The following is a 16,206-nucleotide window of genomic DNA, read 5'->3' as shown; positions in this document are numbered from 1 at the left end:
CCAGCGACCCTGCGGGTGGCGCGCATCAACTTCTGCAAGAGTACTGATTGAACTCTGGGGAGCGAGGGATGGCACACCCGCACTTTTCCCTATGGACAGAAGCATAAACCTCCCCCACCCCCAAAAAAAAAAAAACTGAAGAGGGAGAGATGGTAAGACGGGACGCTTTGCGGGCAGCCCCTTTTGGGCGGTTGTTCTCCGTCACGTGGAGAGTCAGAAGTGGGAGTGGAAAGGGAGGGTAGGAGGCCCTTTCAGAGGAGTCGCTCAAAAAGACTGACACGACTCGCAAGAGACAAACACACGCACACACTGTTTCGTGGCTTCAGGATGCTTCTGTATACCGTGACGCCCACACGCATGCAACGTAAGACATCGCCAGGGTAGAAGATATGAAAGGGCCCTCTTTCAACAATGAGATGAACTCCACCCCCCTCCCCTTTAGGCGAACATTGCTCGTGCTGCTGCTCACTGCACAGCTTGACTCACTTTGACTGCGCTTTGCTTTTCTCTATGCTTACCCCTCTATCTTTGCTCTTGTATGCATCCGTGTGGTTTATTGTTTTTTTTTTTGATACTCGCTCTTACGGGTGGTGGCCTCGAATGTTGACTGGACACCAGGCTCCAAACACCTTTTCAACGCGTTCATGCGGGTCTTTGTCCTTGTGGCGATTGGCAGCGATGACAGCTGCGTGACCATGTCCCCACCCTCAGTGTGGCACCTTCAGCAGTGCATTCGCGAGCGTAGCTCCTCGTGCTATCACGCCACTACTGGCGGATATCTCTGGACACGAGACGCACTGTTTCGCGCACTTCGTCGAACGCCAGTAGGGGAAATACCCGCACGCGACCGGGAGATTTCGTGTGAAGCATCAACAGCGACGGCTGCCACGCCGCTGTGCTTCTACTTCTTCTCCGCGCTCCTTGATGTGGGAAACAACGAGGAGGACGTCGACGTCGTGGCGATGCTCCTCATGGAGCTGTGCTCTGCATGGCCAGGAAGAATCGCGGCTCACATGGAGGTATGCCGTGTGTGCTACGGCGATCCAACCCCTGTACGCACAGCGTTGCCGTTTTACACGCCGTCAACCGCGCCCGCGGTGACCCCACGCGAGGGTGAAGACGCCGAGTCTTCTTGGCAAGCTAAGCACTGCACGCGGGAGGAAACACTGCTGGTGATGTTAGCGGACAAGGTTGAGGCGACAGCCGCAGTGCAAGATGCGTTTCTCACGCGATGGGGCGTCCAAGATGCATGGGACCACACCAGCGCGCTGCAGGGCCGAAGTTGGTGGGTAAAGGGGGGTATTGTGGCCCTACTCCCATCCGAAGCTGCTACCAGTGTTGTGGAACCTTTTCTGACTTTGGAGCTCTCGCGGATGGGGAACACGTGCCCTCCGCTACCCCGCGATTATCAGAAATGCCGCGACTCGAGCCGAGTACTTGAGGGGGCGCTGACGCACGCTCTCCTGGAAAGGGAACTTACAGATTGCCTGAGACTGTACCTGCGCAGCGAGGTTGATCACCGAATAGAGGCTCGTGCGTTGCATCGAATGACTGCGGTGGTGCCACCCGCAATGGCGCTGTTTCTCAGGGCGGTGCAGTCCTCTGTCTTACACGATTGTCTTCTCTACCACACCGTGGACTGTCCGCTCTTCGCGGTGGAAGGGGGAGGCTACAATGCAGCACAGAGCGCCGTTGATCGTGCCACCTCTGTGGTAACACCAGCGACTAGTGCCAATGCGTTTGTGCCACCGCTGAACTCCGGTCGATCATCAGCAGACCTACTGGAGCTGCAGTACCGTGTCGCGGATGACGAGACGGCGCGACTGGCTGGGCTGTTTCACGAGTACGACTTGTTGCTTTCCGGGAACGGGTATGTACGAGTGCCGCTTGCACCCGTTTCCCGCTACGTGTTTACCCAGCTGCTGTGCCAGTCGGAGCTGCCGTCTGCACTCATGCTGCCGTTTATGCGGCAGCACGCGGACCTCACATGCACTGCAGTCGACACTGACCATCGCATCGACTCAGCTGCTATGCCGACAAGGTCTTCCCTGCCGACGGAGGAAGAGGTGGTGCTAGGGATGAAGGTGACCTGGGCAGTGGAGCGTTGGACGGCGGCCCTGCGAAGAGGCGCCGCGGCTGCGTCCCTTGTAGGTCTACCTACGTGGAACGAAGAGCGAAGCCTGCGTAAAGCTGAACTGTGCAGCTGGATTCAGGAACTTGTGCGAGGGGCCAAGCGCGAGGCTGAAGAGTTCTCCTCTATTGACGACGCTGCTGATATGGGTGCCAGCGGTAGAGAAGAGGTTCGCGTCGCTTCTACGGTGTCTGCGCGGCCGGCTGGGAGCGGTAACACGGCCGATTCCCTGCGGCGCTGCCGAAGTGCCGCACTGCAACAACTAGAGCAGAGACTCTTCGTGCCGTTTCCATCCTCCTACCGTGGCTCCTCGCTTGAGTGGTTGGGGCAAGCTCTCCGTGAGGTGGCTCGAGAGCACGTGCACGCAGCATCGAACATGGTACCGCGCGACGACTTACGAGCGTCCTGGACGGGACCCACCACAGTGCCACACAGAGCTCCGTCACCAAGCGTGTTCGACACCACCTCCACTGAAAGCGACTCAGACGCAACGTCAGGGGACAGCAGAGATGACGCAGGAGGTGTTGGTACGCCCACAGCGAAGGAGGCGGAGAACCTACTAGTGCAGCTGACAGAGCTTGAGGTGCTGCTTCAACACGAGCCGGCAGGTCAAGTAACGGTCCCTCTCACGCGGAAAGGCGATGCTCGAAGAGCTGAATCCCACCGCAGCGCTTGTGATAGTGTAACCGTCGACCAGGAGAGGGATGTGATGCCGTGGCTTTTAGCTGATGACATGCCGCAAGTAACGTGTAACGAGCTCTTCCTGCAGCATGTGCAGCTCCTGGAGTCTGAGATGGAGCAGTACCACTAAAGGAGTTGACTGCCTGCCTTGTCATGAGAGGCGGGCTGCCCCCGATGTGTTGTATGGCCCTTCTCGCAATCGGTAATAAGGCTGGAGGCGCCACTTTTTTTTTTCTTTTCCTAGGTCTGCTACGATGTGCACGCGCACACCTACACAAGGACAAAGCTGAAGGAATAGTGTGGTACATGCCGGCGCCGGGGTGGTGCTGCGTTTGCGCATGACACTGTCGGCGCATCCACATTTGCTTGAGCCACTCAGCGTGGTGCTGTGTACGAGAATGGCCTTGGATTCCTTCAATGGTACACATCAAATGACGCCTATGGGATGCCGGCCTCTCTTCCGACAAGTTGCCCTATCTGGCTCTGTTGCTGGCATTGGTTTGCTTCGTTTCCTGCCCACGGTTTTTTTTATTTTTTCCTCCGCTTCGCTCTTTAAAAAAGGCGGAGGACATACTACATAGTGCGAGTCGCATCTCCACGCGCACACAAGCCTTTCGGCATCGCACTTTCCACGGGGGTCATTCGATCCGGTAACGCTGGGCACTGGCGCAAGCTGCTTCTTGCCACTCTCCCTTGTTGGAACGCTCTTGTCATGAGCTTCCCCCATGCCGCACGTCGCTTCTCGTATGTCTACTCCGCGCAGACTTGTGCTTTGGTTCGTTGTCACTCTCCAACGCTCGAACCGCAATTGGAAGCGCGATGTGGTCAGTTGACTTGAATCCAGATGGGGTGATACCTGGCAGCCTCTGCATCACGCACGACGCGTTGTGGTGGGTGTCGGCGAGTGGTGTGCTGTACACCTGGAGGGCGGGTCAAGCCAATGGTGAGGCGACAAGCCCGGCCGCCGTCGCGCAGTTGAACCGCCGTGTGGCCTGCATGGCCGTTTCCCGGGATACGTCCCTCATTGCAGTGGTATCATCGACGTTTGTCGCGCTCCATAAGATCGAGCACACGCACAGCCCGACGTTTTTGCGTATGGGTAGCACCGACGCTCTCGGCGAGGCAGGCTGTGATGGGGTCATGACTACGACAGAGGAGATTGTGCGTGTCGCTTGCACCCTTGGTGATGCGCGTGGCGTAGTGCTGAACAGCGACGCTTCTCTCGCGGCGGTTTGCACTGATTCAGGCCTCCTGCTGGTGAGTAGCATTTTCGGTGACGCGGCGGAATACGATGAGCGCGGCACTGCACCACGCTTGACAGTCTTCAACTGCACTCACCTCGGTGCTTCGACGAAGGGTTGCTCTGTTGCCTGTTTCACTGGAGCGCGGCAGCTGCTAATTGTAGACGACGCCAACCATCTCGTGCTTCTGCGATGCGAAAACCCAGACGAAGTAGTGGGCGATACGAATGAAGACGTCAGCACGTGCGCCATATGCCCGCCAAGTGCGTCACCGATGCCGGTGACACTGCAGCGAATGGTCGACGGGCACATCTGCAGTTGCACCGCTCGTGTCACGGCCGTCGCCTGTAGCCACAGCGGCGCCTATGGGGAAAGCATAGTCGTGCTGGGACTCTCCAATGGCACCGTGCAAGTCCTGAATGGACAGACGCTGAAAGCGCTGCGTACGTGGGGTGTACAGGAAGCCGTCACTAACGCCTTCATCTCCTCGGACGCAGTGGCAGTCGCCAGCTCGCATCGTCGCAGTAGGCCATCGCAGGTTACATCGCGGGCTCGCCTAGGCATGCCAGATACAGTGGCGGCCGCTGCGGCTTCGCCGGATGTGACCATCTATGATGTCTGCGTCGGAGCGCATCTTATCACGCTCTGCACCTCGCACGGTGTCGTCTACTACAGCCGATTTACCTTTCAGCTGGAAAGCGCCTACACGCAGCTCTTGGCAACGCCGCTTGTGCAAGTGGGAGGAGCAGCGGCAACAGGGGCGGCTGTCCTCCACGGCACCGCAATGCGGGGTGGGCTAAATGGTCGTTGGGCGTACATCCATGTATTTGATGGCGTCCTCTACTTCTCTCCGCGTGACGTCGACACGCAGCACACACTGGAGGTGCGCTCGGTGGAGGGGGGCATGGCTAGGGAGGACATTGTACACGCACGTGCCCCACTCCCAGCGACGTGGTTAGACAGCATGGCCAGTGGAAGGCCTGCGTCGAGATCTTTCGTGCCCTCACAGGCGTCGCTTCCAAAGCCGGCAAAAGGAAGCGGCTACACTGCCGCCCCGTGGTCTGTGCAGCAGGAACGCAGGCTAAAGGCACAAACAGCCGTGGCCCGCAACCGCAAGGCACAGGCGTTTGGTGCAGCGACCGCCTCGGCAGTTGCGTCTAAAAATGCGCTCCGCTTCCAGTACGACTTCGCCTCCATCTTTAGCGTAGGACGTCCGAGTCTGACGCGCATGGAGGCCGCCAGCTCTGCTTTGCGCGGCCTTCACACGCGCGCTGTCATGGCGACCGCGTTTACCACCGCCGGTGATGCTCTCATCGCCGCCGGTGGTGACGGCCGAATACAACAACTGCACTTCCCCATCGCGCGCGCGAAGGGCACGGACGGACTTGCTGGACGCATCTTCGCTGGTCACGCTGCGGCTGTCACTGCTGTCGATACAAACCTGTCCCGTCAGCACCCCCTCGTCCTCTCTGGCGGCGCTGACGGCTGTCTCCGGATTTGGTCACCTGGAGTACGGGATACGCCAGTAGCGGAGTGCACTGTGGGCTGCGGTGGCGGCCAGGTGGCACGTGCGGCGTCGGGGAACTCCGCCGTGGCAGCGCAGTTCTTCTACCTAGATAAATTCGTACTCTCATGCGCGGCAGATGCACTCGAGCTCCGTCGTAATCCCTGTGGCATTTGCGCGTTGCCGGTGACAGCGTCACTGTCCAGCACCTACGATACTGAAAAAGGTCTCTCACGAGCCCCTCTCTACAGGTTCTCGGTCGGGACTGGACATTCGATCACATCAGCGACCGCAGTGAACCACTTCGCCAGCAACGTTGTCTTCCTGGCCACCTCAGAAAAGGAGGTGCAGCTGCTGGACGTGGCGGCGAACACAGTGCTGTGGCGCGAGGGGACAACGCACTCGCGCGGTATATATCGCGTCGCCACAGGCCGCACGAGCCGCTACGCTGGAGCCGATGGAAGCAACGCTACTGCGCATCTCTTCATGTCAGCATCGCTGGATAGCACGGCAGCACTCTGGGATGTGCGCATGGCGAAGCCAGCGCAGCTTTTCACTCAGCACTCGAACACAGGCGTTCCATCGTTAGCGCTGGAGGTGGCTCCCGGAATTGGTGTTGTAGCAGTGGCTAGCCAGGATAATGGGGTCTACATGTACGACCTTCGCGGCGGTTGTGGTGCTGTCGCTCTCGACGTGCTACGTGGACTCGACTCGTATGCCACCTCTCTTGCGTGGCATCCACTTCGTCCAGTCTTGGTGGCAGGGTTGGCCAGTGGTGACGTGCACGTCCTTCAGCACACAACGTAGGCCCAGTATGAGAGAGTGAAGATGCGCGCATGCTCTGCTGACGCTGGATCTGTGTTTCTTTTGTGTGTCCACGGTATGGTGGCAGGTGGGAGGGTGGGGGGGCGGGGCCATGGCGGAGGCGTTTGCGCTTTTCCTTGTTGCAGCTCGGAGTGTTGGCACCAAGAAGGACTGCCCTCCCTCCACCACAGGGAGCAACCGCAGCCAGAAGCGCAAACGGAGGAGAATTGTGCACCCCCCACGCGCGTCAACCTTCTTCGAGTAAAAAACGACGATTTTGTCACAAAAGCGCGCGACAGACAAGAGAAAAAAAAAGAAGAGAAAAAAGCAGCGCTGCTTTGTACCCCGCAGGCTTCCTGTGGAGACGCCATGAACAGCTGAGCTACACACGGCTCGTGCGCCAGCTGGCGCTACCCGTAATGTTCATGCAAAGGAAAACGAATAGAGAGGCACCCACGGACTCCCCTCCTTACTCCTCGTTACGATTCCCCTATCTTTCCAGTGAGATCACTGCAAGCATAACTTACCCCGTCTACTTTCCACTTGCTCCCTCAACCCATCCGTTCTCTCCCTTTGTCCTTGGCATCAGCCCACTCTACAGTCGTTTCCCTTTCACGCTGATACATACGCACACACGTACGCTGCTTCTCGGTGTGTGTGGGTGTGTGCGTGTGCGTATGTATGTCTGTCTGTCTCTCTCCATTGTGCAGCGTTGAAGCGTTCTCCGGTGCACCCTTTTGTTTCCTCTTGCTTCAAAAACTCTCAACGCCTGCGAGAGCAAGAGGCGCATGCGTAGGGGTGTTTCTGTGAATGACAGTCGTATCAGCACAAAACCCGCTCACAGTCCCCCGATCCATACTCGCATCAACGACTTCTTTCGAGGAAGCGTGTCGCTCTTCTTGTGGGGACACGTCTTCCTCTCCCTCTCCTCCTTCTTCAGCGGGTCATTGTTCTGCTACTTCAGTGCACTGCGCCTTGCGATATTGCCACCGCCATTGACAACGACGCGACGCCGTTGTCTTGTTTCTCTTTCTCGCTTTCTTTTTTGTTGTTGGGTGGGGGTGGAGGGGGGGTTAGTCTAGCCTCCATTCCACTGCGTCCTCTTCTCTCTTGCTGCGGTTGGTTTTTTTTTTACATGTATTTGCGCTGTCCTTATCTTCACCTTCTTTCACGTTCATCGCTGCATATTTATTCTGCTCCCCTCTTCTTTTTGTTTCTCTCTCGCCCTACTAGAGTCGACTGCAGACACACTGCAAGACGGCTGAAGGCATCTTGCTGCCCTCTTCCCCTCTCCCACTCGAGACACATTCTTGTGGTGAAACAGACAAAGTCGTGAGCGCGCTACTTCTATCGTATTCTGCACACATACGCAGCCATAGAGGTCAATCCCTGCTCGCGAACACAGCAATGCCACGTGAAGCACTTGCTGCATCCTCGTCCCTTGGCCGACGTAAAGTGCCGCCTACCGCAGGAGTTGACGCAAGGAGACACGAGCACAGGCGGCCGAAGGCGGCGCAAAAGTCGTGGCGGCACCCCACTCCGACTTCAGGGGCACAACGAAGGGTCTTGCCTCCATCAGCCGTGCCAACACGCACGCGCTTCACACGTGCGCACAAAGCCGCCGCCGCGCTCGGCCATGTCTTGAGGTATCTAACTCGGCAGATCGCCTTGCTTTCTGTTCTTCTTGACCTCGTGCAATGCATACTTGCCCGACTGTTTGCTGTCCTGCAGTGGCTTAACGATTACTCGACTCGTGTGCAGTTCCGTCGCACGACGCAGCGCTTCTTATCCGTCATGAATACGACTGAGAGCTACGCGACCTTTGTTGAGGCTGCAGCGAGTCTGGACCACTACTGTGGCGTGGAAAAGTGGGCACAGGACGCACCACCGCTGGAGCACTGCAATGCAGTCGGCCTTCTCATCGACGCTACCGCGGCACAGCACCTCATCCAGACGAACAACCTGCCCGGCATGGAGACTTTCCTGTGCTCGCTGCTGAAGCGCAACGCACACGGTCTCATGGATGCCTCCATTTACCGCTACTACCATACCGCCCCGCACTGTTTGGAAGACTACACAGACAACATTGAGTTCCTCATCAAGGCATACGCGGCCGGAACGTGGCGTGGCGAGTCTGCGGTGAGTGACTGCGGCGCTTCTGGGGAACGCTGCACGCCTGCAACGTCGACGGCATCCTTGTTGCGCGAGTTGCGCCCCTGCTGGGTCCGATTGGAGGCCAGCGCCGACGCTCAGATGCGATCGCCGCTGCTTGCTGGCACACGTGGGCCCGGGTGGACGTCGAAGCAGTCGAGGTCGTCTGCGGCGCTGCCGACGGTGGATGTGACGTCCAAAATTCAGCTCATGTGGCAAGCGCAGTTGCGAAAGACGATACTGACTAGCCCAGCACTGTGGACAGCCGCGACGGCGGCACCGAGCCGGCGGCACAGCATATCCACATCTCTACATGGTCTAGGGAGCAACAGCACTTCCGCGGCTTTACCACTCACAGACACGAGTACTGGAACGGCGCGCACTTCCGCCTCTACACTGCCGGGAGAAAAGGGCACTTCTCTTATAGGAGCGGACGTCTCGCTGGTCCCAGCGACGTTGTTGCAGAGTTGTGTGATTCCCAAGCCATTCTACGATGCCATGCGTGCTGGAGAGTTTGCGAGTGCGTCATTGCCGTCGTCGCCCCTCGTACGCTTCGAAGACACAGCTACGTTCCCGGCAGCTTCCTCGCTATCGGCCGGGGCGTCCAAGGCGGCGTTGCCGTCAAGTGTGTCCGGCTCAGTGGCATCAGTGCGTCCTTCGCCAGCGGTGACCCTGGCTCAGCAACTTCGCAGTTCTTGTGCATCTCTGTGTCGCTTCCTGGACTGTGGCGCATCATCCTCCACACAGTCGCAACAGCACTATCCACACCAGCAGCGCCTTTCTGTGCACCAGAGCACGGCAGCCAGCGCTGGGCATCGCCTCCAGGTGTTGCGAAAGGTGCTGCATTCCTATGGTCGAACGGCGTTGGTGCTCAGCGGCGGATCCTCTATGGGCACCTACCACGCCGGCGTCGCCCGTGCGCTGCACGAGGCGGGTGTGTTGCCTGACATTCTCTGTGGCTCCTCGGCCGGCTCCATCATCGCAGCGATGATCTGCACCAAGTCGCCGGATGAGCTTCACGCCTTCATGCAGTCCCACGTTCTTTCCACTGAGGCGATGCACATGTCTCCGTTCGGCGAAGACAGTGGCCTCCCAGGCAAGCTGAGACGCTTTTTCAAGACGGGCTTCTTGATGGATGTGCGGTCACTGATGGAATGCATTCGGGGTCAGTGCGGAGACATGACTTTTCTGGAGGCGTACCAGCTCAGCGGAAAGGTACTGAACGTCTCTGTGACACGTAGTCAGCAGGAGGGCATGCCGTCAGATCGACATGTGCTGCTCAACTACTTGACGGCACCCAATGTTCTAATTTGGAGTGCAGTAAGTGCCAGCTGCGCCTTACCTGGCCTCTTTACAGCTGTGCAGCTGATCGAAAAGCCCTCCGTTGGTGCTGGCACGTTTGTGCCGTACCTGCCAGGAGACCTATGGTGCGACGGCAGCGTCGCTCAGGATATCCCACGACGACTGCTGATTCAGCTCTTCGGCGTCAACTACCTCATCGTGAGTCAGGTGAACCCGTATGTGATACCGTTTCTGCGGCCACCCCAGTCGTACCACATCACCGAAACGTGCGGCTCCGGCCTCGCACGGATGTGGTTTGCCTGGGTGGACGTGTGTGGGTGGGTGTTGACAGTTTTGTTCAGTCTGCACCTCTTTCCACGTTTTGGCCGCTTTGAGGTGCTCTTCATGCCATTTGCGCAGTTCTACAGCGGTGACTTGACGATCCAGCCGATCGACTCCGTCATGAAGGCGGTGCCGGACTATCTAAACCTGGTGAATAATCCGTCCGCTGACTACATCAGCTACGTGGCATCGCGGGCGCAAAGTCGAACGTGGCCCCTAGTCACACGGATTCGCCTTGCGACAAGTATTGAACGCTGCCTTCAACGGGAGATACACGCCCTGGAGGCAATGGAGTATAGGAATCAGACGGCTTAGGCGTACAAAAAGCGAGAGAGAGAGAGTAGATTATTGTTCGTGGGTGAGGGAGGCTGATGGCTTTACGGAGAGACCTCGCTCACGTGGCCTCATGTAGGTTGGATGGGGCCTTCAATTGTACGATGGCGTACGAGTTTGCTTGTTGCTGTTCTTCCACCGCCTGAAACGCTGATCAGCACCCTATTGAGTCCGGGCACTTTGGACGTAAGGGGATGACCTTGTCCGGTTGCATTCTTTTCTAACCTACATCTCTGGAGTGGTATGCGACTGCAGCCATGCACGCTGGCATACGTCCCGCTATACCACCAACTCACGAATGTGCTCCAGGCTGCTTAGCCGTCTCGCTCTACCATTTCCCTCTCTTCTACTCACTTCTGTAGCTCTCTTTGCCCCCTCCCCTATCTTTTCATTGATGCTCACGCACGCATAGACGAGCACACACACACACACCGAAGGCGACACAAATCTCCGCTGATTGAGTCGCAGTCGTTTTAGCTCACATGTTGACATTTGGTCGACGCTGATTACTCACCACTGAACGACGGCGACGAAGGGAACTAAAAAGCATGACAGCTTTAGCTTGAGCGCACTAGCAGCGACTCCAACGAACTTTTCTTTTCCTCTCCACTTTTCATCGTGTGGTTTCCGTGTTCGAATTGAAATCGGGGTGGAGCTGTGGAGCAAGCGCAGGCCTCTCCGCCTAACGTGAGAAGAGTCGATCCCGGATCATTGTCGTGTCCTCTTCAGCCGCTTAATAGTAACTCGGCTCTCTTTCTGCGTGTTGCAAAGTTGGTTACCGCATCACAGCCCCTCGCTGCCTCTTCCTTTCTTGTTTTCTAGAGTTCGCATAGATTCACATTTTTGATCAGTGTGTTTCGTGTTTTATGCAGTTCCCTCACTGCCTCAAGGGTGGCCCGCACATACGCCTTACGGTTTGGGTTTATTTTGGGTTCTCGCGGTATTCTCGAGTCTCTCAAGGTACTGCGGCGCCCCCCCCCCCCCTCCCTCCCTCCCTCCGCACACACGCACAAGTATATAATCAGTTCGCCTGGGCTAAGTCACCTTAAACAACGTATTCTATAGTGCGAAGAGCACAGTCGGCCTTTGCACTTATGCGGTGAGAATTTTCCTCGGGCTTTGATCTCCTCCTTGTGTGTGGGTGGGTGTGTGCTGCTGCTCTCTCCTTTAGGTAGCGTTTCCTCTCGTCCCTCTCCATCTCGTGCTGTCTGTGGTGCTTGCCTCCTACAGAGTTACCCATCAGCGTTTCCGCAACTGTTCTCTTGGCGTTGTTTTGGTCTTGGTCCGCGTTGATCAACACTTAAGAGCGCACACTCAGACATCAAGTCAAGAGTAGTCACTAGCGGCCTCTCAAGAGATGGAAGAGTACACCATCAAGCGTAAGATCGGAGATGGCACCCAAGGCGTGGTATACGAGGTGGAGCACCGCACTTCGAAGACGAGCTATGCAATGAAGGTTATCTGCTGCACCGACCAGGAGCAGGTAAACATGGCGCTAAAGGAAATCAAGGTACTGCTGCAGCTGCGCCACCCCAGCATCGTCTCCTACGTCGACTTCTTCCTTGTCTTCAACAGTGTAAAGCTCCGAAGCGAGTTTGCCGCGCAGAGCGAAGCTGCAGGAGCTAGCGGTGTATATAGTGGCGGTCTGCAGCGCGAGGCGAGGGTACAGCACGAACAGGACAGCCTCTTCCTCTGCAGCTTCTCAAGCAGTGAGGTCAATCACGACACCGCCACCGACGGGAGAGGAAAACAGAGGGCTGCGGCAGCCCCCTCAAACGCAGCGTCAGAACAGTGGCCGGACGGCGCCGCCGGCGTTGTTCCCACCTCGCTGCTCAGCAAGCATCGGCGGCAGACAGGAGCGCACTGGCTCGGCGAGGAGGAGATTGCCGTGTGTCTCGTGATGGAGCTCTGCAGCAACGGTGACATGCAAGACTTGGTGCGGGAGGCACGGCAGAAGTTCATGAAGACGGGCAAACACTCGATTACAGAGACGCAGGCACTATCGTGGCTGGAGCAGGCGGCGGCTGCGCTGCAGTTTATTCATGATAAGGGCTTTTTGCATCGCGACATGAAGCCGACGAATATCTTCTTCGACGAGTACAAGAACATCAAGATCGGCGACTTTGGCCTGGCGGCGACGGTAGGGCTTGGCCGCAACTCAGCGGTAGGCACACCGTACTACCTAGCACCAGAGCGCATGCTGCAGCAGCGCTACGACAGCAAAGTCGACATCTGGGGCCTCGGCGTGGTCTTGCTCGAGCTCCTGACACTGCGCGAGCAGCCGATCAATAGCATGGTACTAGAGAACCCGAAAGCGGCGGACGCTGTGATTCCGCAAATCACCAAAATGGGGTATTCCACCAAGCTGGCAACCCTACTGCGAGACATGCTGCAGCGCCAGCCGCAAGGCCGCCCCACCTCGTCGTCTATTTTGCACCGCTTGGCGAGCATCACCACCACCTCGCCACACCTCGGCATGTCCGCGACGCTCTTCGCCGGAATGAGCTGCCCCAAAATAACGGAGACGCTCTGCGGCGTCTGCGAAGTCGAAGTCGCGTGCGTCATGTGCTTGAGCTGCAAGGCTGCCTTCTGTGCCGGATGCGATTGTGCCCGTCACAAGCACCATTCACGCCAGAGCCACGACCGCGCAAACCTGTCGTCTATTGTGAACAGCATGAACGGTGCCTCCTTCTCGCCTCTCTCAGAAACGCCGATGCAGCCGCACCAGCAAACCTTGTCCTTCTCGCGGGGACTCTCGCCGGCAACCACGCTGGACCAGACTCGAACAAGCATGCAGAACGCCACCTTCTTTCCGTCCGTTAACACCAGCCACTCCCACATGTTGCCGCGCGATCGGGAGATGAACAGCAAAGCATTCACCCGCTTTCAGCTGGCGCTGCCGGGGTGTAGCGTCTCCATGTCCGACGCCTCCGTGACGCAAGGCCTGCAGGCGCGCCGCGACGGGTCTGGGCACCGTTGCGTGGTAGCAGAGACAGTGCTGCGCGTCCCAGATGATGTGCCGAATCTCGCCCAGGCGTTGCAGGTCGTGGAGAAGATGCCACACATTCGCAAAATCCTCGTCGCCGGTAACACCACGCATACGTCGCCGCTTGTCCTTACATCACGACTGCCGGACAGCATCAAGCTTGTAGGCGAGTCGCCGCCGCCGATGCTCGAGGTGGCCGACAGTCCATTTGCGTTGCACTGCCAGTCCGGCAAAGGGACTATCGAGAATTTCATCCTCCGCCACATCGGCCGCTTCCGCTCCAAGCCGCACGAGCTGTGCACAAACCATCACCAGACAGACACAAAGGCGATATCCTCAGCGCCGGAAAGAAAGCCGTCACGGCCGACTGCTGTGTCCATCACGGGCGGCGAGTGGAGGCTGCACAAGTGTCGTATCTCCTGCGTCGAGGGGAGTGGTGTGACGGTCGGTGGGAGCAAACACACCTCCTTTTCCACCACCACTGGACAGAATGCCCACACGACCGGGAAGCTGCCGCAGTCTCCGAGCCTGACCTTGCGCTCTAGCTTGACGAACGGCGGCGAGGAGGATGCAGAGGATGTGGACACTATCGCAATGGAGCCGATCATTACCAAGTGCAGCTTCATCGATGTCACCGCCGCTGGCATTGTCCTCATGGAGAAGTCGCGGGGCCTCTATGAAGGCAACACATTCTCTGGCTGCGGCTTTGCTGCTTTTCTGCTCAAGAAGGAGGCAACACCGCGCATTCGTGCCAACCACATCACTGACGGTGCCGAGGCAGGCATATTTTGCCAAGATGCGTCAGGTGTAATGGAGTACAACGTAATTGCGCAGAACGCGGGGTGCGGTATCGTTGTAAAGGGGGCCTCCGCGGTGCCTGTGATTCGCAAGAATCGAGTTCTGTCCAACGTGCAGGCTGGTGTCTTTTGCTGCGAGAAGGCCGCGCCGTTTGTCTCCGATAATGAGATTCGCCAGAACGGCAAGGCTGGGGTGTTGGTGAAGACGAGCGCCGCGCCAAAGATTACCCGCAACATCATCGAGGACGGAAAGGAGGCTGGCATTTACGTTTTCGAGAAGGGCGCCGGTATTATCGAAGAGAACCGCATCCGCGGTAACCAGAACGCTGGCCTGCTTGTCACCACCGGCGGCAATCCACATGTCATTCACAACACTCTCACCAAGAACACTTACGAGGGGGTCTGGGTGTGCAAGCACGGCGGCGGCACCTTCTGCGACAACGACTTGCGCGGAAACGCCAAAGGGGCCAAGGACATCGAGGCGCACAGTCACGTCACGTGGGTGGGTAACGTCGAGCAGTAGTAGTTGACGTTCCGCTGTGGACGATAGGGCGAAGAGATGGTCGGAGTGTTTTTTTTTTTGCGTGCCTTGTGGTTGTCCTTGCCCTGTGCGTGCCTCAGCTGTATCGAGGGCAGCGGGACGTGTTGAGCGGCCCTCCTCCTCCTCCTCCTCCCCCCCCCCCCCTCCAACTGACGTATCGTTCTTTTTTTCTCGTTTTCTCTCAGATGTTGGCCGTCGCTAGATTTTTCTTTGCTTTTCATCCCCGAGATGTGACTCTCGGCGTACTCCTGTGGCATGTACAGCGGTACCGCTTTTCAGGTGGTGCGACTACTGCGCCCATAGTCACCGAGATGGACATGCACACAGGTACGCTCGTAGGGAGCAGTTCGAGGGTGCACCCTTGGCACGGGTGTACAACGCACAGTTTATTGTACTCTCGCATGGTTTGATTGTTCAATGGGCACTAGATTCAGCTGCGGTGCCGTGGCGTTTGGGGGGCCTCTTCTCGTTACCGGTCAATCTTATTCTTATTGGCGCTGGCACAGTCGTGTTTTTGTTGTTGTTCGTTCTTTGGTACATGTGTGTGTGTGTGCATGTGTGCTTTTATGTTCGCCGTTTGCACCCACCCACCCCCAGCCTCACACCAGGGCTCGCAAAAGCTAGCACGCACACTGAACATCGCTGCTGCTCAGCATTCGCTTGCCGTGCGTCACGCACTCCCCCCCCCCCCCTTTCGGTGCCTTTTCTTTTTTGTTTTGCTTCACGTACTCCTCCCTCCCCCGCTTGGCAGTCCCTTTTTTGTTTGTAGAAGTGCAGTTTCCCCTTACCCTCTCGCTGTCCTTTTCGAGCCACTCGGCAGTGCCACAAGGGTTCTCTATGGAGGGCGCCTTGTTTGACTGTTGTCCCTCGTCTTGGGTGGCTTGTCATTGTGGGGGTGTCTTCTGTCTCTTGCTGCGTAGCTGCGTCTCTCCTCACGGCTGTGACCTTTTCTTTTATCGTTGTTAGCCTCCGTGCTGTGGAGAACACACCAACTAGTGGGGTGCAGAGAGAAGAGGGTGGGGGAAGGATGCCCATAGCGGCTGTCCTTTTGGTCTTGTTTTCCCTTCTGCCTCAGGGTATTCCATCGCCCTCCAACCGTTCTCTTTTTGCCCACGCAGACACCCCCCACACAGAGAGAGAGAGAGAGAGAGAGGGCGGAAAATGTGTTTTACAGATTGATGTGTTGTTCAGCTTCACAAGGCCCTCCACGACCCGTGAAACACAGAAGAGAACGAACAGGCATCACCGAAAATGGCAAAAGAGAAGGTCCTTGGAGAGACCCGCCAGATGGAGTGTGCCCAACACGAAGAGGGAGAAGAGCACTGAGTCACGGGCAGTTGATCCTGCGCCTGCTCCGTCTCCTATTTTTCTCTTGGGGGCAGACGGTGTCCGTGTCGCCGTCACGCGATCCCTT

At 57.6% G+C, this 16,206-nt stretch overlaps 4 protein-coding genes across 4 annotated transcripts; all 4 read left to right on the top strand.

Annotated features, from left to right (window-relative positions):
* Positions 1-971: 971 nt before the first annotated feature.
* On the top strand, positions 972-2,942 carry LBRM_30_2110 (conserved hypothetical protein; the record flags this gene model as incomplete). Its single annotated transcript, XM_001566788.2, has 1 exon — positions 972-2,942. The coding sequence occupies one exon, from the start codon at positions 972-974 to the stop codon at positions 2,940-2,942; it is 1,971 nt and encodes a 656-aa protein (XP_001566838.2).
* Positions 2,943-3,808: 866 nt separating this feature from the next.
* Positions 3,809-6,364, top strand: LBRM_30_2100 (conserved hypothetical protein; the record flags this gene model as incomplete). The annotated part of the gene is made up of 1 exon (XM_001566787.2): positions 3,809-6,364. The coding sequence occupies one exon, from the start codon at positions 3,809-3,811 to the stop codon at positions 6,362-6,364; it is 2,556 nt and encodes an 851-aa protein (XP_001566837.1).
* A 1,791-nt stretch (positions 6,365-8,155) lies between these two features.
* Positions 8,156-10,450, top strand: LBRM_30_2090 (conserved hypothetical protein; the record flags this gene model as incomplete). Its single annotated transcript, XM_001566786.1, has 1 exon — positions 8,156-10,450. The coding sequence occupies one exon, from the start codon at positions 8,156-8,158 to the stop codon at positions 10,448-10,450; it is 2,295 nt and encodes a 764-aa protein (XP_001566836.1).
* Positions 10,451-11,825: 1,375 nt separating this feature from the next.
* LBRM_30_2080 (putative protein kinase) lies at positions 11,826-14,774 on the top strand (the record flags this gene model as incomplete). Its single annotated transcript, XM_001566785.2, has 1 exon — positions 11,826-14,774. One exon carries the CDS (start codon positions 11,826-11,828, stop codon positions 14,772-14,774), a length of 2,949 nt encoding a protein of 982 aa, XP_001566835.1.
* Between the last annotated feature and the right edge of the window lie 1,432 nt (positions 14,775-16,206).

This window comes from Leishmania braziliensis, chromosome 30, assembly GCF_000002845.2.
Source record: "Leishmania braziliensis MHOM/BR/75/M2904 complete genome, chromosome 30".
NCBI classification, from domain to species: Eukaryota; Euglenozoa; class Kinetoplastea; order Trypanosomatida; family Trypanosomatidae; genus Leishmania; species Leishmania braziliensis.
The sequence above is the reverse complement of the archived record's forward strand: the minus strand, read 5'-3'. Positions and strand labels throughout refer to the sequence as shown.